The following is a 20,761-nucleotide window of genomic DNA, read 5'->3' on the forward strand; positions in this document are numbered from 1 at the left end:
AGCTGGAAGCCTGGTCTCCTTCCCATTCCAGAAGAAAATGAATTGTAGTAATGTGAAGTTTGTTCGCATAATTAGAGCCTATTCAAATCAAAATTTATAATAAAATAATTGTTTTATCAATATGAATTATTCCTATAAATATTATAGAACTTGTGATGCTAATTTAGCAATGCAAACTCTTATTCTAAGTTCTAAACTTTGATATAATGTTTTCCCATATCTTGATTTAATATTTTCAACAATCTCCTCAATCCTAAAAAACATGTAAGAAATTAAACTAGCTAAGTAAGAAAAAGGTAGTGCCATGCTAAGAATGCTATCTATGTACACATACATGGCACACGTGTTGAAATTTAACTAGCATAATCTTTGTTCTTTCAGTTATTGAAGCAATGAATCATTTGGTCATTTGTTTGTCATTATCATCGCTTTTATGAGACAATTTGATGGTATGACTTTTAGCATTTTATCTCTTGCGATATTTAATCTTTCAGTTATTTGTAATTATCATTGACTTTATGAGGCGTGTAACGTGTTGATACCAAGATTATCCCTATTTTTACCCATTGAATTTCTATAATTAAATTTGTCAAAAATTATGAAAAATTAAATTCAATATCACTAAATAAGGAGACCTTCGAGTTATGCGTAATTTACACCAATTTATTAAAGAGCAATAATTTTTTATTTACACCAATTTATTCGAAAACACCATGAATTTGTTCAACCATGAATCTCCACATCGACGTTTTTCCTCTCCACTTTCGTCTTCGGCACAGAGATGCAGAGATCTCTGTTCTTCATCTCCACCTTCACCTTCTCCTTCTCGCAGTTTTCCGGCAGCCTCAGCCGCGTGCCGTAGGAGCTGTAGCTACTCCCGCTCGACCACTCACCGTCCAACGTCCTCTCTCCCTTGATCACCAGCCCGTCATCCTCCACGCTCAACTTCACGTCCTCCGTTGACAATCCAGGCATGTCGAATCTCATCCTCACCTCATTCTCGTCCTCGCTCATGTCCCACGGCAATCGCACGTCCCCCGCCGCCACCGCGCCGGGGTACGCCATCACGTCGCCGAACAGCCTGTCCATTGTGTCCAGCATTCTCCGCATCGACCACATCGGCGACGCTCTGTCCAGCAATCATGCAATTGTGTGAGTAGATCGAGCAATTGAGTCATCAATAATTGGGGATTTTTTGCCCTAATTTGAATTCGACTCGCGATTGGACTGAATCTCGTGGATGGCAAGGTTAAATCGTGAATTTCGCCCTAAATTGAAATTGAAACTGAATCAGGAGAAATCGACTTACCGAAAGGAGATATGTCGGCGGAGAGTGGCCGGGGCGACGTTCGACGGCAGCGCGCTGGTCTCTGCCGCCTTGGCCGCTGGAAACATGAACGTCGACGGGGGAGTCTTTGTTTTCTCCGGCGGCCTGAGCTCTAATAGAGAACTCTAGGAAAGAATGCGGTGGAAGCTATGTTTGTCGGTGTTTGATGAAAGCTGAGAAAAACTCAGAATTCCGGCTGCCATTTTAGAATGAAGCAAACGCAAACTCTAGAAGAAAACAGAGGAGTAATGAAATCAATTTTGTTGAACTAAGTCTGATTGGTGACGATGGAATGGAATTGTGTATAGATAGAGTGATGGAAGAAGAGTGTGGATTCATCTCGACTGATTGAGAGATGATTGTGTGTTTTTCCTAAATGTTCTTTCGAAATTTTCATTTTCTGTGCTGGATTCCCGAATCAGCTGGTTTTGTGATTGGGCCACGTTATTTTTTGGGCCTGACCTGAAGTTTGAGGGCCACATGATGTCATGGGCCAGTAGTCTCTCTCGTGTATAGGATGCAAGTTCTGGTTCCGATCACGGGTTGAATCAAAACCGGCATATCAGTTATAGCAGTTCGGTTTTGGTTTCAAAGTTTTCGGAGCCATAACTAGAAAACTAGCGAATTCATAGAAAATCAGAAAAAGTTGAGAATCGGTATAAAAATTAAATTGCCGATTTTGAACTGGATCCGTGATTTTACTTAGTGGACGGATTATGTGGATCCGATAAGAAGTTTTGGACGTGAAAAGATAATTGTGGCACCATGTCAACAACGTATGTAAGAAATCGTTCTCGGATTCTTTTGTCTATTCAAAATACATGGTTGTGTCATTCTTTTTGATGGACGAGTCGTGAAGCAACGGGATTTGATCCTTAAACCTCTCTATTGCAAGACTCAAGACCACAATCGGATTTGATTTTTAAATATCTCTATTACAAGATAGAAGATCTCAACATTTGATGTTTTTGAATGGACACAATACGCATAAATAGGGCCCTGCTCATCCTAAAACGGCGCCTGAAATGGTTGGCGTTGAACCGTGGCTCCTGTGCGAAGTAGTCTTCGTATAGGCGCTGATGTGCACCTACGTGATCACAATCAATCACTTCTCGGTGGTGGACCACTGGCGAGGTGGAGGTACCACCGGCTGCAAGGCCCTTTGCATCCATCGATCAATCTCACGGTTCGTATAGACCTCTAGCGCTTCGTTCATTATACGCTCTTACTCCTCAGCATCCCCACCACTACTACCACCGGTGTTACTCATTTCTCGGTGTTGTTCATGTACAGAAATTAAGATAGAGAGAGTACTCGTTAAAACAAGTGGTGCGAATGAAAAGGACGTGCAAAGCGCGTGTATAGAGTGTATCGAAAATAAAAAAATAAAAAATTCAGCTAGGCGATGCGCTAGGCGATCCGGACGCTGCAATAGCGCCGAGCTGATCGTCCAGCGCCCTGAAATCGCCTAGCGCTAGGCGGTTTTTTATTCCGAAATTGGCTAGGCGGTTGCAATGGACCGCCTAGTGCACCGCCTAGCGCCGGCGCTTGGCTAGGCGGTGCGCTAGGCGCCATTGCGGATGGCCTCATGCTTGTCTCCAACTCCCTCACCTCAAATTATTTTCACTTTTTTATATGCCTAACTATCACACTACTACATGCTTATTCAATTAGAGATAAATCACAAATTTTAGTCAAATTAGAGATCAATTTGAAAATGGAATACTAAATCAGCAAATTTCAATTAATCATAATTGTATCTTTTGCATACAAAATAATGTCTCTCGATAATCTAATATTCCATTATGTTATCTATTTCAGTTAATAGTATATACACTAGTATAATTAAAATCAATAGTACTTTTTTATTTGACTTTATCTCGAGTATATCGCCCATAAAACATTACTACTATTCACCTTATAGTTTATCGTTATTCACCAGCATTGTGCTACAAACAAAATTTAATGTGTAGATACTTTAAAACAACTTTATTACTGTAGTATTTTTTGCTATAAAAAGGCAGAATATAAGAAAACGTCTCCATCTGGTAAATAGTGAGATAGATACTGTTTCCATCTATATAAAGCATAAACCCAGTCTTGAACATTTCATCTTGTGATGGGGATGAATTCATGGCTGAATGTTGTGAAGAAGGCCTTCAGATCTCCCACCAATGATGAGAAGAAGATCACCACAACAAGAGATGAAGAAAACCACCAAAAAGATGAAGAAAAAGTATGCATTCTCTCTCTCTTTATCTCTTTTGATTACTATAACTAAATGTGTGTGTGTTTTTTATTCAGAAAAGCGGGAAGAAGAGATGGATTTTTCGGAAGAATCTAAGCATTGAGACGGCGAAATGTGCGAATTCTTCGGCAGTGAGGATTTGCGGCGGAGAAGAGATCAGGAGGAAGCAGCCCAAAATGGAGGAGCAGAAGTGTCCTTTTGCGGCGGCGGCGGAGGAGAATGTTTTGGTGAGAGAAGACAAGGCGGCGATTCTCATTCAAAGAATCTTCAGAGGATACCTGGTAATAATAATTTCCATTTTTCTTTGATATTTCTAAATTTCATGCATTTTTATAAATGTTAGTAGCATACGTTCTAGCGCATAACTCTTTTATCTATCTTCCTTTTATGTTTTGGTCTTTTATTTCGGATTGCATCTTTGAATACTTTTAATCAATTCTCTCTATTCCCTGAAAAAATAATTACTAGTATACTTATGACTTTTATATCACTTGAATTTGATGCTATTAGAAATTTGTGTTGGATTTGTAATTGAATTAAAATCTAATTTTTGTATTAAAAAATATTCTGATCTCATCCTCCTTTGTAAAATTTCGTGGTTGGATAATGAATGTTATCTAGAGTGCGTAACAATATTGTGTGGAAAAGACAAAATATAAACCATCTCATAAACAAATAAAATACCCAATTTTATCTTAGACATAAAACCTCCTTTTCTGTGCATTATATCCGTGTTAACTTAGCAATCTCCCGATATGTACACTTTTGTTTGCAGATTGTTCGCACAAAGTACTTCGATATGCCCCCTCTGACTGTTAGTGAGGTAGTCGAGCAGCTGGAAAACCTCGATCATGACTTCTATGGCTTTTGCAACGAAGAAACTGGTAAGCTGACTTCACTTTTCATCTTTATATATGACAGGGCTCCTCACGGACGGTTACGCTAGAGAGTGCCATGTTGCAGGTGAGATCAACATAGTCTACAAAAGGAGAGCCGGGGGATACGGTCTTATCATCCCTAAACAAAATGGTGAAACAGAGAAACTGGAGCCTGTGGTCATTGAGTCGACATCGAGCTGATTCCTGCTCAAGAATGTGTTTTGAGATAAAAATGAGTAAAAAATGAAGTTTGTAGAGAGTCAAAAATTATGAGATCTCTTGTAAATGGTGTTCAGCTCCTTTGCAAACATTCCCTTGTTGCTAAATGTATTATGCAATTTTGCGCTACCAAATAGAATAAACTGAAAACTATATATCAGAAATTAGCAACACAAAATTTCATTCTACATTGAGCAACAAAACAAATCTGAGCATGCCAACATATACAAGGCATGAATGTATATATGTTCTACCAGCTTGGTTCTGCAGTTACAGTCATAGCCGGGTTCAGAAAGGCGAAGAAATTTAAAAAAAGAGTAGTCACTTTGAGATATATTCCTAGTGACGCCTCTTACCACCACCACCACCACCACCACCACCCTTTCTCTTGCCATGACTTTTCTTGCCATCTTTCTTCTTTTTCCCTTTACCTGTAGGGTGCCTGTTCTTGTAGTTAGAGGCTTCAGGGGCTGAGGGCTTCAACAGATGCCCGACGTTGAGAACCCCCTTTCTGAAATCGCCTTGCATCGACTTCAGAATTCTGTCATCTGCTGGTTTCCTCTCTGGCACCTTCTTGGAACTACTGCTACTGTAGGCTCCAAACCTTCCAAGTATAGTTCTCTGTATAGAGACCAATTGTTTACACATCATTTCTAATCTTAATCGACATACAACTTTAGAGTGACTGAATGAAATGATGACGCTGAGAATGTTAAGTAACCTCTTGAAGCAGTTTCTCTTCTCTATCCTTTTGATTCTTCATTGAAACTCTAGCAACACTAAGAGGTAACCTCTGTTTCATTGGAGGTTGTTTAACAAGAAACACAAAGTTCATACATGGTACTTGGGAGCTTCATATGTGCAGCAATAGTAATGGCGTAAATGAACATACCTTTGCACCGAGTGACACTACCTTCTTATTCTCCAAGTCCTTTTTCTGTTTCCATGTCATGTGTGAGGAACCTGAATTAACAAGAAATTATACACATTCCAAGATATTGTAGTACACCCATATCTCATATGTTCATCTCATCAAACACAAACACACACAAAAGAAAGAGTTCGCAGTAAGAGGGAGGAACAATTCTAGCCATGGGTGCAAAGTTAGTGATCCTCATCTAAAATCTCAACCTGATTGGACAGTGATGTTTTCCAAACCATATTCTGCATTATTCTACACAACCAACAACAAACCCTTCGAACCCACATGGAGCACTTTCTGATGAATACAACTAGTTCGGTGAAAGGATTAATTCAAAAGGTTAATCAAATTCATAGTAAGAGGAAGGAGCAATTCAGCCATGGGTGCAAAGCATCAACAAAAGATTACACGTTAGTGATCTTCAACCAAAATCTTAAACCTATTATGACAATGATCTTTTCCAGACCTTATTCTACACAATCCAGAACAAACCCTTGAACCTTCATGGAGCAATTTCTGATAAACCATGTGAACGGATTCATTGAAAAAGATATCGAATTCCTTTGCCTTCATAGTTCAGAGAAATATTTCAAAACATTGATGCACTTCTTCACTAGAAAAATATTACAGCAAAGAATAAGATCAAATATACTAGAATGATGACAGCAATAGGTATGAATCAAATTGTCAATATTTTTCTCCCTGCAACAACAGCTCCAAGAAATTGCCATACTTAACCAAAGATCCAACAAATTGGATTATAATAGTAGTAAATGTAAAGAGACTTAATCTTACCCAAAAATTCAATATCTTTCACGATGGACTTGATGTCCATTCTAGGTTCCTGGGAATCCAAATTGGAGGATGAAGATTCCCTTTTCGTTCCTTTCCCCTTCATAGACATACCTTTTTCCTAACCGAAAAACAAGCAAGATCTTCAATCCAACAAAATATATGAAACAAACCCAACCAGATCAATGGAATTTCGCAGTGGATAAACGATTTCGTCCTCTTATAATAACAAATAATTCAAAAATTTATAACAAGGTTATAAGTTCCCACAGTTAGCATTGGAAAATTTGAAAAAGTAAAAAACGCAAGATGTAATAAGGGTAAAGGATTATCGCGTGACTGAAACAATCTGTGGATGGCAACTGCGGAATCTGCTTTACTTTCACTTATTTAGTATTTCTGCGCAGGAATCGGGGCTTGTGGAGATGAAGACTTAAGATGGCGGCGGCACAGACATCAGAAGAAATTGATTTTATTTAAATACTTTTATTATTCAAATATTTTTCCCTGTCATAATTGCAGTGGTCATACTTAAATTAGTGTTCAATGTGTAGTTTGATGATTAGATAGTTAGTTAGTAAATTCACATTTTTTATAATATGTGATTGAACTTTCTTGATTTTAGAGGTATAATTAGTTGGAGTTTTTGTCTAAGATATAGAAAGAAATGATCTTTATTTGTTGCTAAAGAGGTAAAGCTTGAACTAGTGTTCAATATGTAGTTAGTCAGTTCTCACTTCTGATATTGAAGAGGTGTAGCGGTAATCGATTTGATGGGAGGTGAGTAGATTGGGAATTGGTGTTTCTTAAGAGAACTCTTGCATTTATGTTCGGTTGATTTTATCATATATTTACATTTGAGTAAACACACATACATAGGTGTAACGTTGAGGGGAAACTGTGGTGAGCTTATTCTCTGATGCTCTTTCATTGATCTTCTCATGGATTGAAAATGCAGCTTCATCCCTCTGTGAAGAGTTATGTGGAAGAGAAGTTAGGTAAGGTAGTGCAAAAGCATAGCCATTTAGTGAGGGAAGTCGATGTCAGGTTGTCCATCCGTGGTGGAGAGGTAGGGAAAGGCCCAAAAGTGCGAAGGTGTTAGGTGCGTGTGTCTTACTACCGTGTTGTATTTATCATACTGGGGTCGTGTTTGTTAGTATGGTATCTAAGTAGTTGTGGAAATGTATGTAGGTTACTTTGTTCACTAAGAAACATGGAGTGGTTCGAGCAGAAGAAGATGTTGAGTCGCTCTATGGGAGCATATATTTGGTTTCTTCCATTATCCAGAGAAAGTTGAGGAAGATCAAGGAGAAAGACTCGGACCATGGTCGCCATATGAAGGGCTTCGACACGCTCAAGGTTAGGTATCCCAGTGCACTCTTGGTTGCTGAGGATATTGAGGCGGTACCCGATGAAGCACATGAGGCAGATGCAGTGGGAATTCAGGGTGAAGGAGTTGAAGAGGAAAAAATCGTCATTAATGAGGTTGTCATTCCTCATCTCTTTCTTCTCTTTAATGATTTTTTTTCAGTTTCTTGTGTGCCTTGTGTGCTTTTCTGTGCATTATATTCGTGTTAACTTAGCAATCTCCCGATATATACACTTTTGTTTGCAGATTGTTCGCACAAAGTACTTCGATATGCCCCCTCTGACTGTTAGTGCGGCAGTCGAGCATCTGGAAAACCTCGATCATGACTTCTATGGCTTTCGTAATGAAGAAACTGGTAAGCTGACTTCACGTCTTTTCCTCTGACAGGGCTCCTCACGGACGCTTACGCCAGAGAGTGCCAAGTTGCAGGTGAGATCAACATAGTCTACAAACGGAGAGCCGGGGGATACGGTCTCATCATCCCTAAACAAAACGGTAAAATATAGTAATTGGAGCCTGTGGTCGTTGAGTCGACATCGAGCTGATTCCTTCTCAAGAAGGTGCTTTGAGATGAAAATGAGTAAAAAATGAAGTTTGTAGAGAGTCAAAAATTATGAGATCTCTTGTAAATGGTGTTCAGTTCCTTTGCAAATATTCCCTTGTTGCTAGATATTTATGCAATTTTGCGCTACCAAATAGAATAGATTGAAAACTATATATCAGAAATTAGCAACACAAAATTTCATTCTAAATTGAGCAACAAAACAAATCTGAGCATGCCAACAGATACAAGGCATGAATGTATATATGTTCTACAAGCTTGGTTCTGCAGTTACTGTCACGACCGCCCACACTAGGGTTGCTACAAACGCGGCGACCGCGGCCAAACATGCAAGGATAGCCTTTTTGGAAACTTAACTAACTTATAAGAAGTAAACATTTTCGGTTAAAGAAAGTTTAATGTTAAAAAAAATTTTAATTTAAATAAGAACGACTTACAATAAACACTTTTAAAAGAAGCAGCGGAAAACAACAATTTAGAACTCAATCAACTCTTAAGAAAAATATTTGGTTTAATTTGCGAAAAACATCATTTTTCAAGACAATAACGTAAGTAATCGTTTTAAACCTAACACAACCAAAACATGCTTGACATAGTACGGAAAAGATTTAAAGTAATGAAACATAGTTTTGGAAAACACAGCAGCGGAAATAAGGTTCAAAGAGAGAGTCAAGGATCACGCCTATGTATGAAGACACGACGCATCCTAAGGCTAGCTCAACATCCTCCGCAACATCCTGCTCAACCTGCACAAAAGAAAATAATATGCAGGGCTGAGTACTTGATGTACTCAATGGGCTCATGCCGAAAATATTATAATTTAATTATGTCATCCATACCAGTGATCTCGAGTTTTAGATAGCAAGAAAATATCACGAGAACACAAAACATTTCAAGTCTGGCCAGACAATTTATCTCCCCACTTTTCACATCAATCCAACATCACAATCATCATATCACAGTGCGACGAAAGTGTGGCCACACTATTCGCCCACGAGACCGGCCGACTAGCAAGGACGGCTCACGATCCCACCGGTGTACACAGCCTGATAGGGTTTGCGGCCCTACTCAAACCCGAATTCGTTTCACAACACAACCCTATAGCCTAACGGAGCAAGCTCAGACGAACTAGGCATCAGGCAACAATCTCACAAACAAAAACATGGCATGACATAATAGTTAAACCACCCTTATAACTCCACATAATATTTTCGGAAAATAAAGAAGTTTGAAAAGAAAGTCCACCTCGTTCGCTTAACAATTCAATTCCAACTTATGCAACTTTCGATCCTCGAGCTCACGTATACTCAATCACCCTTGCCAATGACAACACAATCAGCTATTCGTACACTTATATTATCATGCATGTCCTATTGTTCCTTTTTATCGTTCTCTTACCCATCCCAACATTCAACAACACAAGAAAGACATGTTATAATACTTTTCTCAACGAGTCACACATAATCACGTCATAAAACACTTTCTCAAACCATACATGCATCATATAATTCATCAAAACTTAGTACAAATGATATTTTCTCATAACAACAAAACTGGCAGAACTGCGCGGTTGGTTTGTAAAAATCACCAAAAATTCACCCGACCTCATATGAAACTAAAATTTGGTCACAACACAGTAGACACATTAAAGTTCACTTGGGTAAAGTTTCACACTCAAATCATGTCGTTTGGTCAGACAACACATTAATACAACACTCTGGTCGGAACATATAAATTCTGGCAGCATTGCGCAGTTCATTTCAAAAATTCACCATAAATTCATACGATGTCCAAAGAAGCTGCAATTTTTACACGACTCAGAAGACACATCAAATTTTCACATAGTTCAAGAATCACATCAAACGGAGGTCATTTATTCAGTCAAACAGAATACGAAACTTCCTGGTTGAGAACACACGTTTCTGGCAGAATTGTGTAGTCGACTTCAAGCAAACTCACTTTCCCCCCGATTAAATTTGTGATCTACGAATCTTACATGCATGTAGGATTCAAGAACATGGTTCAAATGAAAAGAGTGAGGAAAAGTGAAGCCAATATACTTTCTTTGACAAAACGAATCGGTAGAACCAAGAAACGATGCGATTCGTCAGAGATTCTTGAAAATAAACTTCAATGGATGCAAGAACAAGGATTGGATGGAAGATTTTTGGAGAGAATGAAGAGAGGGAGGGAGAGAGGTGTGTGGGAGAGAATGAGGGGGAGGGAGGCGTGTGAAAATAGTGGCTAGGGTTAGGGTTTAGTTTGTTTTATGTGTTAGGTTTAATTCACACCCAAATAAAAATAATTAAATTGTGGGAGAATAAATTAAAGTCCCACAATTAGAACACAAGGTAGGCGTGCATTTTGAGTAATTAATTTCGAAATTTTATGATTTAATTAGCAAGGAAAGATAACAATATTTAAATCCTCAATTAAATGTGAATAGGATTTAAATTTGGAAATTTTTTTTATAGGAAAAGACTCCCATAAAATAGGTAACAAATAAATAAATTCCCACAAGGAAAAATAAGGGCATAGGGGCGTGTGATATATGTGAGAAATAAAAGGAAATATTCACATCCCCAATTAATTAGACATATGTATTAGTATGGTATTTAATTGAATAAAAGAGATTGCACAAAATAGGAAACAAATAAATTATCCTCAAAAAAATAGAGGAGGGGCCGAAAATAATTAGGCTTAAATAGCCAAGGAATTATTTCAACTCTTTATTTAAATTGGGTGAAGAAATAAAAGTGACATGATTTAATTGGATTTAATTAGAAAGAAGGGAATCAACAAGGCACCCATTAAATCAAAGAAAATAATTCATCCTCCTAATTAATATAGTGGATTTTTGAAACTCACAAGGATGATAGGCTAGAGTTCGAATTTTATTTAGTACAATTTAGGGATCATTTGGTTTGGATTTAATTTAGATAAATATCCCAAAACAATTAATTAAATCCAAGAAATGAAATACTATTTCAATAATTAGAAAGGGTCGAAAATTCCAATGACTTGGCTCGAAAAATATAAATGCATGATCCTAATAATTATTTCCCCACATTGTAAAATATAAAATATCTATCACTTCATTCCACATCACCCACGACAATTATTTCACGCAATTCACTTAATCACATATAAACAAAAGTTTCATAATCGAAACTTCAAATAAACATATAAAAAGAGTACCAAAATTTTGGGATGTTACAGTTACAGTCATAGCCGGGTTCAGAAAGACGAAGAAATTTAAAAGAAGAGTAGTCACTTTGAGATATATTCCTAGTGACGCCTCTTACCACCACCGCCACCACCACCCTTTCTCTTGCCATGACTTTTCTTGCCATCTTTCTTCTTCTTCCCTTTACCTGTAGGGTGCCTGCCCTTGTAGTTAGAGGCTTCAGGGGCTGAGGGCTTCAACATATGCCCGATGTTGAGAACCCCCTTTCTGAAATCGCCTTGCATCGACTTCAGAATTCTATATCTGCTGGTGTCACGCCCGCATTTTCTAAGGATAAAAAACACGGTTGATCGCGACTAGGGGAGGATTAAAGAAGCGGGGAAGAAAGGGGAAAACAACACAACTCAACCATAGCCCGAAACAAATGGGAATAGCTCGAATAAAATCAGAGTATCTCAACAATACAAAAACTCAAAAGAAAGACGACTACTCAGCGGAAGCATTCGAGAGAAGGAATATGCCACGTGTGAAGACATGACACATTCTAAACACTTAAATTTCTTCAACGGCCTTGCTCAACACCCACAGCGCTCGTCACGCTCAACCTGCACATTTTTTTTTTAAAAAAAGAAATGCAGGGCCGAGTACTTGATGCACTCAGTGGACTCATGCCGAAAACATTTTATAAAAAGTATTTATCATGCCACCATTGAGTGACCTTGGGGTTTTAACTTTAGAAATCTCCCAAGACACTAAAATCATTTCCATCGTAAAATTCGTGACTGCAGTCATTTTCCCATAGATGTCTACCATATCTGATCCATTGATGACAAGGAATGTGGCCACATCCCAAGTCACTAGACCGGCCGACCCGAAAGACAGCTCACGATCTCCATAGGTGTACACTAGCCTGAATAGGGACTCGCTCCCTAGACAGACCCGAATTCGATTATCCATTGATGGCAAAAGCCACAGCAGATAGGTTCCATAGAATAAAACAAAACACGGCATGACAAATATTGATATCACTTTTCACATAAAAATATACTTAGGGCATTGCCCTTATTTAAATAGAAAGCCCACATCGCTTGCTTATACCACACAATCACGACTTTACGCAACCTTTTACTCTTGGTACCCTCGTACGTGCAACAACCCTTGTCAATATCACCACGCAATCAGGTTTTCCATTATTAAAATTATCATGCATGTCCTATCGTTCCTTTCATCGTTTTTTTAGATTGCCCATTCCCGAACGTTCATCAACATAAGGAAAAATATGCCATAATATTTCTCAACGTGTTACACATAATCATGCCATAGGATACCTTCCTAAATCATACATGCATCATATAATTCATTAAAACTTAGCAACAAGTGATATTTTCACCTAACAACAAAACTGGCAGAATTGCGCGGTTGGTTTGTAAAAATCATTTAAAATTCATCCGGTCTCCGTTGGGGCTGAAACTTTCCCACAATATAGTAGACACATAAAATATAATTCAATTAAAATTTCACATCAAAATAATCTTTTTAGGTCGGTAAAATCGAAAACGTAACTCCCTGGTCGAGAAAAACAATTTCTGGCAGAACTGCGCAGTCAACTTCAAAAATTCACCAAAACTTCATCTTTCGTCCAAATAGGTTGAAATTCACACACAACACAGAAGACACCTTAAGGTTTACTCAGAAAAAAGAATCGTATAAAAAGGAGTTCGTTTGTTCAGTCAAACATGCGTCGGAACCTACTATACGAATACTACAGATTTCATGCTCCAAAATTCGAATTATCCTAAATGAATGCAAGGAATTCAAGGCTGGGAATTGATCGGTGATTACCTTCTTAGGCGGCAGAAAACTCTCTTCTCCAACTCGGTTCATTCTCTAAATTTTAGTTCTCGATTTTTCTTGGTATTGAATTTATGTGTAGAAAGATCGTGGCATTGATTGTATATATATATAGGCAAAACTGATAGATATGGATGGATTTGGTGGTTGGAGAGATTTTAGGGAGTATAGATATGTGGAAATCGTTTGGTGATATGGTTTTGAGAAATATATTTGACCAAGTCAACTAGGAAAAGATTTAATTAGATTTATTTGATTTTTTTCTCCTTTATTTTTTCGGGGTGTTACAATCTACCCTTCTTAACAAAAATTTCGTCCCGAAATTTGCTTACGTCCTTCGAATGGTTGGCACCTAGCTTGCTCCAAAGTTTCATGCAATTCCAAGAAAAGTTTCATGGTCCACCGGCCTCTATTCGCACTCTCGATCTCCTTGCCTCGTCGTGTCTTGACAAATTAGGGGTTCACCCCAAACTTTTAGATTTTCGTTCGTTTTCGTCACTCGGGAAAGTGATAGATTATCTCAACTTAAAACTACGGTTTGCGCGTATTCAACCTAGCCTACAACGTAAGCACTCTATGTTCGCAACATACTTAATCATCTCACATCTCAACATCTACCACAATTAACGTCATTCATACCACAAGATAAAACACACAACATTTTCACATCCATAGCAAAAGACTTTCGAACTTCACATTTATATTCAAAACTTTTGAAACAAAATTTCTTTACACTTTCACACTTTCCTCAAAAATTTCCATATCTCACTTTTAAAGTAAAAGTTTTGACTCAAAACTAAACGTACTTTCACATCAACTTTCATCCTTCGTATAAGACACTCCATAGAATAACGCATCATACTTTGCACCTCATAACGTAAATATCATCACACTTGCATAGCTAAAGTTTCCAAACGAAAAAGTTTAAAACTATTTTTCTCGAAGCTCAAAATTTTTTTGAACAATTCATAAACACAACATTTTCCATTGATCAAATCTTTTCATAACAGATAAGTCACCCCATTGCATAACATATCGCGAAACATACACACATATATATTTTTATATAACCATAGCTCATCTATCCCATTGTAAAACACACTTTGTTTTCATAACCATAGCTCCTCTATCCCATTGTAAAACATACTTTGTTTTAATAACCATAGCTCTTCTATCCCATTGTAAAACATACTCTTCTTTTCATAACCATAGATTCTCATCACCTTTCCTAAAAACTTTCTCATAAATTTTTTTTTCATAAAAATAAATTACCTCTTTCTTGATTGAGCGTGGCGAAGCGGGATGTTGAGCCTTCAATACAAAATTATTATTTTATTTTCTTTTATTTTATTTTATTTATTATTTTAGTCTAGCGAAACAAGTCTAGACTAAGATTGAAAAAGACTCTCGGGTCCAGAGCGGAAAGAAAAATTGCTCTGATACCACTTTGTCACGCCCGCATTTTCTAAGGATAGAAAACACGGTTGATCGCGACTAGGGGAGGATTAAAGAAGCGGGGAAGAGAGCGGAAAACAACACAACTCAACCATAGCCCGAAACAAATGGGAATAGCTCGAATAAAATCAGAGTATCTCAACAATACAAAAACTCAAAAGAAAGACGACTACTCAGCGGAAGCATTCGAGAGAAGGAATATGCCACGTGTGAAGACATGACACATTCTAAACACTTAAATTTCTTCAACGGCCTTGCTCAACACCCACAGCGCTCGTCACGCTCAACCTGCATATTTTTTTTTTAAAAAAGAAATGCAGGGCTGAGTACTTGATGCACTCAGTGGACTCATGCCGAAAACATTTTATAAAAAGTATTTATCATGCCACCATTGAGTGACCTTGGGGTTTTAACTTTAGAAATCTCCCAAGACACTAAAATCATTTCCATCGTAAAATTCGTGACTGCAGTCATTTTCCCATAGATGTCTACCATATCTGATCCATTGATGACAAGGAATGTGGCCACATCCCAAGTCACTAGACCGGCCGACCCGAAAGACAGCTCACGATCTCCATAGGTGTACACTAGCCTGAATTTTTTTGAACAATTCATAAACACAACATTTTCCATTGATCAAATCTTTTCATAACAGATAAGTCACCCCATTGCATAACATATCGCGAAACATACACACATATATTTGAACTACTGCTACTATAGGCTCCAAACCTTTCAAGTATAGCTCTCTGTATAGAGACCAATTATTTACACATCATTTCTAATATTAATCGACATACAACTTTAGAGTGACTGAATGAAATGATGACGCTGAGAATGTTAAGTAACCTCTTGAAGCAGTTTCTCTTCTCTATCCTTTTGATTCTTCATTGAAACTCTAGCAACACTAAGAGGTAACCTCTGTTTCTTTGGAGGCTGTTTAACAAGAAACACAAAGTTCATACATGGTACTTGAGAGCTTAATATGTGCAGCAATAGTAATGGCGTAAATGAACACACCTTTCCACCGAGTGACACTACCTTCTTATTCTCCAAGTCCTTTTTCTGTTTCCATGTCATGTGTGAGGAACCTGAATTAACAAGAAATTATACACATTCCAAAATATTGTAGTACACCCATATCTCATATGTTCATCTTATCGAACACAAAGACACACAAAAGTAAGAGTTCGCAGTAAGAGGGAGGAGCAATTCCAGCCATGGGTGCAAAGTTAGTGATCCTCAACTAAAATCTCAACCTGATTGGACAGTGATGTTTTTCAAACCTTATTCTGCATTATTCTACACAACCAACAACAAACCCTTCGAACCTACATGGAGCACTTTCTGATGAATACAACTAGTTCGGTGAAAGGATTAATTCAAAAGGTTAATCAAATACATTTGCCAAATCCAACACAAATATACACACACATAGGAAAGAGTTCATAGTAAGAGGAAGGAGCAATTCAGCCATGGGTGCAAAGCATCAACAAAAGATTACACGTTAGTGATCTTCAACCAAAATCTCAAACCTATTATGACAGTGATCCTTTCCAGACCTTATTCTACACAACCAACTACAAACCCTTGAACCTTCATGGAGCGATTTCTGATAAACCATGTGAACGGATTCATTGAAAAACATTGATGCACTTCTTCATTAGAAAAATATTACAGCAAAGAATAAGATCAAATATACTAGAATGATGACAGCAATAGGTATGAATCAAATTGTCAATATTTTTTTCCCTACAACAACAGCTCCAAGAAATTGACATACTTAACCAAAGATCCAACAAATTGGATTATAATAGTAGTAAATGTAAAGATACTTAATCTTACCCAAAAATTCAATATCTTTCAGGATGGACTTGATGTCCATTCTAGGTTCCTGGGAATCCAAATTGGAGGATGAAGATTCCCTTTTCGTTCCTTTCGCCTTCATAGTCATACCTTTTTCCTAACCGAAAACAAGCAAGATCTTCAATCCAACAAAATACATGAAACAAACCCAACCAGATCAATTGAATTTCGCAGTGGATAAACGATTGCGTCCTCTTATAATAACAAATAGTTCAAAAATTTATAACAAGGTTATAAGTTCCCACAGTTAGCATTGGAAAATTTGAAAAAGTAAAAAATGCAAGATGTAATAAGGGTAAAGGATTACCGCGTGGCTGAAACAATCTGTGGATGGCAACGGCGGAATCTGCTTTACTTTCACTTATTCAGTATTTCTGCGCAGGAATCAGGGCTTGTGGAGATGAAGACTTAAGATGGCGGCGGCACAGGTCAGAAGAAATTGATTTTATTTAAATACTTTTATTATTCAAATATTTATCCCTGTCATAATTGCAGTGGTCATACTTGAATTAGTGTTCAATGTGCTTTTCTGTGCATTATGTTCGTGTTAACTTAGCAATCTCCCGATATATACACTTTTGTTTGCAGATTGTTCGTACAAAGTACTTCGATATGCCCCCTCTAACTGTTAGTGAGGCAGTCGAGCAGCTGGAAAACCTCGATCATGACTTCTATAGCTTTCGCAATGAAGAAACTGAGCTGACTTCACGTCTTTTCATCTTTATATATGACAGGGCTCCTCACGGACGCTTACGCTAGAGAGTGCCATGTTGCAGGTGAGATCAACATAGTCTACAAACGGAGAGCCGGGGGATACGGTGTCATCATCCCTAAACAAAACGGTAAAACAGAGAAACTGGAGCCTGTGGTCGTTGAGTCGACATCGAGCTGATTCCTGCTCAAGAAGGTGTTTTGAGATGAAAATGAGTAAAAAATTATGTTTGTAGAAAGTCGAAAATTATGAGATCTCTTGTAAATGGTGTTCAGTTCCTTTGCAAACATTCCCTTGTTGCTAGATGTTAATGCAATTTTGCGCTACCAAATAGAATAAATTGAAAACTATATATCAGAAATTAGCAACACAAAATTTCATTCTACATTGAGCAACAAAATAAATCTGAGCATACCAACAGATACAAGGCATGAATGTATATATATGTTCTACAAGCTTGGTTCTGTAGTTACAGTCATAGCCGGGTTCAGAAAGGCGAAGAAATTTAAAAGAAGAGTAGTCACTTTAAGATATATTCCTAGTGACGCCTCTTACCACCACCACCACCACCCTTTCTCTTGCCATGACTTTTCTTGCCATCTTTCTTCTTCTTCCCTTTACCTGTAGGGTGCCTGCCCTTGTAGTTAGAGGCTTCTGGGGCTGAGGGCTTCAACAGATGCCCGATGTTGAGAAACCCCTTTCTGAAATCGCCTTGCATTGACTTTAGAATTCTATCCTCTGTTGGTTTCCTCTCTGGCACCTTCTTGGAACTACTGCTACTGTAGGCTCCAAACCTTCCAAGTATAGCTCTCTGTATAGAGACCAATTATTTACACATCATTTCTAATATTAATCGACATACAGCTTTAGAGTGACTAAATGAAATGATGACGCTGAGAATGTTAAGTAACTTCTTGAAGCAGTTTCTCTTCTCTATCCTTTTGATTCTTCATTTAAACTCTAGCAACACTAAGAGGCAACCTCTGTTTCTTTGGAGGCTGTTTAACAAGAAACACAAAGTTCATACATGGTACTTGAGAGCTTAATATGTGCAGCAATAGTAATGGCATAAATGAACACACCTTTCCACCGAGTGACACTACCTTCTTATTCTCCAAGTCCTTTTTCTGTTTCCATGTCATGTGTGAGGAACCTGAATTAACAAGAAATTATACACATTCCAAGATATTGTAGTACACCCATATCTCATATGTTCATCTCATCAAACACAAACACACACAAAAGAAAGAGTTCGCAGTAAGAGGGAGGAGCAATTCCAGCCTTGTGTGCAAAGTTAGTGATCCTCAACTAAAATCTCAACACGATTGGACACTGATGTTTTCCAAACCTTATTCTGCATTATTCTCCCCAACCAACAACAAACCCTTCGAACCCACATGGAGCACTTTCTGATGAATACAACTAGTTCGGTGAAAGGATTAATTCAAAAGGTTAATCAAATTCATTTGCCAAATCCAACACAAACATACACACACAAAGGAAAGAGTTCATAGTAAGAGGAATGAGCAATTCAGCCATGGGTGCAAAGCATCAACAAAAGATTACTCGTTAGTGATCTTCAACCAAAATCTCAAACCTATTATGACAGTGATCTTTTCCAGACCTTATTCTACACAACCAACAACAAACCCTTGAACCTTCATGGAGCAATTTCTGATAAACCATGTGAACGGATTCATTGAAAAAGATATCGAATTCCTTTGCCTTCATAGTTCAAAGAAATATTTCAAAACATTGATGCACTTCTTCAGTAGAAAAATATTACAGCAAAGAATAAGATCAAATATATTAGAATGATGACAACAATAGGTATGAATCAAATTGTCAATATTTTTCTCCCTACAACAACAGCTCCAAGAAATTGACATACTTAACCAAAGATCTAAAAAATTGGATTATAATATTAGTAAATGTAAAGAGACTTAATCTTACCCAAAAATTCAATATCTTTCAGGATGGACTTGATCCATTCTAGGTTACTAGGAATCCAAATTGGAGGATGAAGATTCCCTTTTCGTTCCTTTCCCCTTCATAGTCATACCTTTTTCCTAACCGAAATACAAGCAAGATCTTCAATCCAACAAAATACATGAAACAAACCCAACCAGATCAATTGAATTTCGCAGTGGATAAACGATTGCGTGCTCTTATAATAACAAATAGTTCAAAAATTTATAACAAGGTTATAAGTTCCCACATTTAGCATTGGAAATTTTGAAAAAGTAAAAAACGCAAGATGTAATAAGGGTAAAGGATTACCGCGTGGCTGAAACAATCTGTGGATGGCAACTGCGGAATCTGCTTTACTTTCACTTATTCAGTATTTCTACGCAGGAATCAGGGCTTGTGGAGATGAAGACTTAAGATGGCGGCGGCACAGGACACATCAGAAGAAATTGATTTTATTTATATACTTTTATTATTCAAATATTTTTCCCTGTCATAATTGCAGTGGTCATACTTGAATTAGTGTTCAATGTGTAGTTTGATGATTAGATAGTTAGTTAGTAAATTCACATTTTTATAATATGTGATTGAACTTTCTTGATTTTAGAGGTATAATTAGTTGGAGTTTTTGTCTGAGATATAGAAAGAAATGATCTTTATTTGTTGCTAAAGAGGTAAAGCTTGAACTAGTGTTCAATATGTAGTTAGTCAGTTCTCACTTCTCAATATCCAGAGAAAGTTGAGGAAGATCAAGGAGATAGACTCAGACAATGGTCGGGCTTCGACACGCTCAAGGTTAGGTATCCCGGTGCACTCTTGGTTGCTGAGGATATTGAGGCGGTACCCGATGAAGCAGATGAGGCTGATGCAGTGGGAATTCAGGGTGAAGGAGTTGAAGAGGAAGAAATCGTCATTAATGAGGTTGTCATTCCTCATCTCTTTCTTCTTTTTAATGTTTTTTTTTTCACTTTCTTGTGTGCCTTGTGTGCTTTTCTGTGCATTATATTCGTGTTAACTTAGCAATCTCCCGATATATACACTTTTGTTTGCAGATTGTTCGCACAAAGTACTTCGATATGCCCCCTCTGACTGTTAGTGAGGCAGTCGAGCAGCTGGAAAACCTCGATCACGACTTCTATGGCTTTCGCAATGAAGAAACTGGTAAGCTGACTTCACGTCTTTTCATCTTTATATATGACAGGGCTCCTCACGGACGCTTACGCTAGAGAGTGCCATGTTGCAGGTGAGATCAACATAGTCTACAAACGGAGAGCCGGGGGATACGGTGTCATCATCCCTAAACAAAACGGTAAAACAGAGAAACTGGAGCCTGTGATCGTTGAGTCGACATCGAGCTGATTCCTGCTCAAGAAGGTGTTTTGAGATGAAAATGAGTAAAAAATGA

General features: G+C 37.8%; 3 protein-coding genes, 1 long non-coding RNA gene and 1 pseudogene across 4 annotated transcripts; 2 read left to right on the forward strand and 3 right to left on the reverse strand.

Annotated features, from left to right (window-relative positions):
- Positions 1-600: 600 nt before the first annotated feature.
- On the reverse strand, positions 601-1,445 carry LOC121781946 (small heat shock protein, chloroplastic-like). The gene is made up of 2 exons (XM_042179657.1): positions 1,310-1,445; positions 601-1,129 (listed from the first exon to the last, which is right to left on the reverse strand). The coding sequence occupies exons 1-2, from the start codon at positions 1,393-1,395 to the stop codon at positions 724-726; spliced, it is 492 nt and encodes a 163-aa protein (XP_042035591.1). The 5' UTR covers positions 1,396-1,445; the 3' UTR covers positions 601-723.
- A 2,001-nt stretch (positions 1,446-3,446) lies between these two features.
- LOC121781515 (ribosome-binding factor PSRP1, chloroplastic-like) lies at positions 3,447-4,654 on the forward strand. The gene is made up of 4 exons (XM_042179247.1): positions 3,447-3,563; positions 3,632-3,856; positions 4,351-4,459; positions 4,539-4,654. Exons 1-4 carry the CDS (start codon positions 3,447-3,449, stop codon positions 4,652-4,654), a joined length of 567 nt encoding a protein of 188 aa, XP_042035181.1.
- Positions 4,655-5,011: 357 nt separating this feature from the next.
- Positions 5,012-6,521, reverse strand: LOC121781516. Its single transcript, XM_042179248.1, has 4 exons — positions 6,390-6,521; positions 5,565-5,635; positions 5,394-5,465; positions 5,012-5,293 (listed from the first exon to the last, which is right to left on the reverse strand). Exons 1-4 carry the CDS (start codon positions 6,496-6,498, stop codon positions 5,012-5,014), a joined length of 534 nt encoding a protein of 177 aa, XP_042035182.1. The 5' UTR covers positions 6,499-6,521.
- Positions 6,522-7,338: 817 nt separating this feature from the next.
- On the forward strand, positions 7,339-20,715 carry LOC121781941 (annotated as a pseudogene).
- LOC121781959 lies at positions 18,370-19,368 on the reverse strand. The gene is made up of 3 exons (XR_006046220.1): positions 19,342-19,368; positions 18,471-18,541; positions 18,370-18,386 (listed from the first exon to the last, which is right to left on the reverse strand). It is a non-coding gene; the product is annotated as an uncharacterized LOC121781959 (long non-coding RNA).
- Positions 20,716-20,761: the final 46 nt, after the last annotated feature.

The sequence above is a fragment of the Salvia splendens genome, chromosome 20, assembly GCF_004379255.2.
Source record: "Salvia splendens isolate huo1 chromosome 20, SspV2, whole genome shotgun sequence".
Taxonomy (NCBI): Eukaryota; Viridiplantae; Streptophyta; class Magnoliopsida; order Lamiales; family Lamiaceae; genus Salvia; species Salvia splendens.

Coding starts and splice junctions, on each gene's coding strand:
- LOC121781515 (XM_042179247.1), top strand. CDS start 3,447: ATGGGGATGAATTCATGGCTGAATGTTGTGAAGAAGGCCTTCAGATCT. Junction 3,857..4,350: donor GAATCTTCAGAGGATACCTG/GTAATAATAATT, acceptor TTTTGTTTGCAG/ATTGTTCGCACAAAGTACTT. Junction 4,460..4,538: donor CTTTTGCAACGAAGAAACTG/GTAAGCTGACTT, acceptor GCCATGTTGCAG/GTGAGATCAACATAGTCTAC.
- LOC121781516 (XM_042179248.1), bottom strand. CDS start 6,498: ATGTCTATGAAGGGGAAAGGAACGAAAAGGGAATCTTCATCCTCCAAT. Junction 5,636..6,389: donor GAAAGATATTGAATTTTTGG/GTAAGATTAAGT, acceptor TTGTTAATTCAG/GTTCCTCACACATGACATGG. Junction 5,466..5,564: donor TAGTGTCACTCGGTGCAAAG/GTATGTTCATTT, acceptor CCAATGAAACAG/AGGTTACCTCTTAGTGTTGC.
- LOC121781946 (XM_042179657.1), bottom strand. CDS start 1,395: ATGTTTCCAGCGGCCAAGGCGGCAGAGACCAGCGCGCTGCCGTCGAAC. Junction 1,130..1,309: donor CGCCGACATATCTCCTTTCG/GTAAGTCGATTT, acceptor ATTGCTGGACAG/AGCGTCGCCGATGTGGTCGA.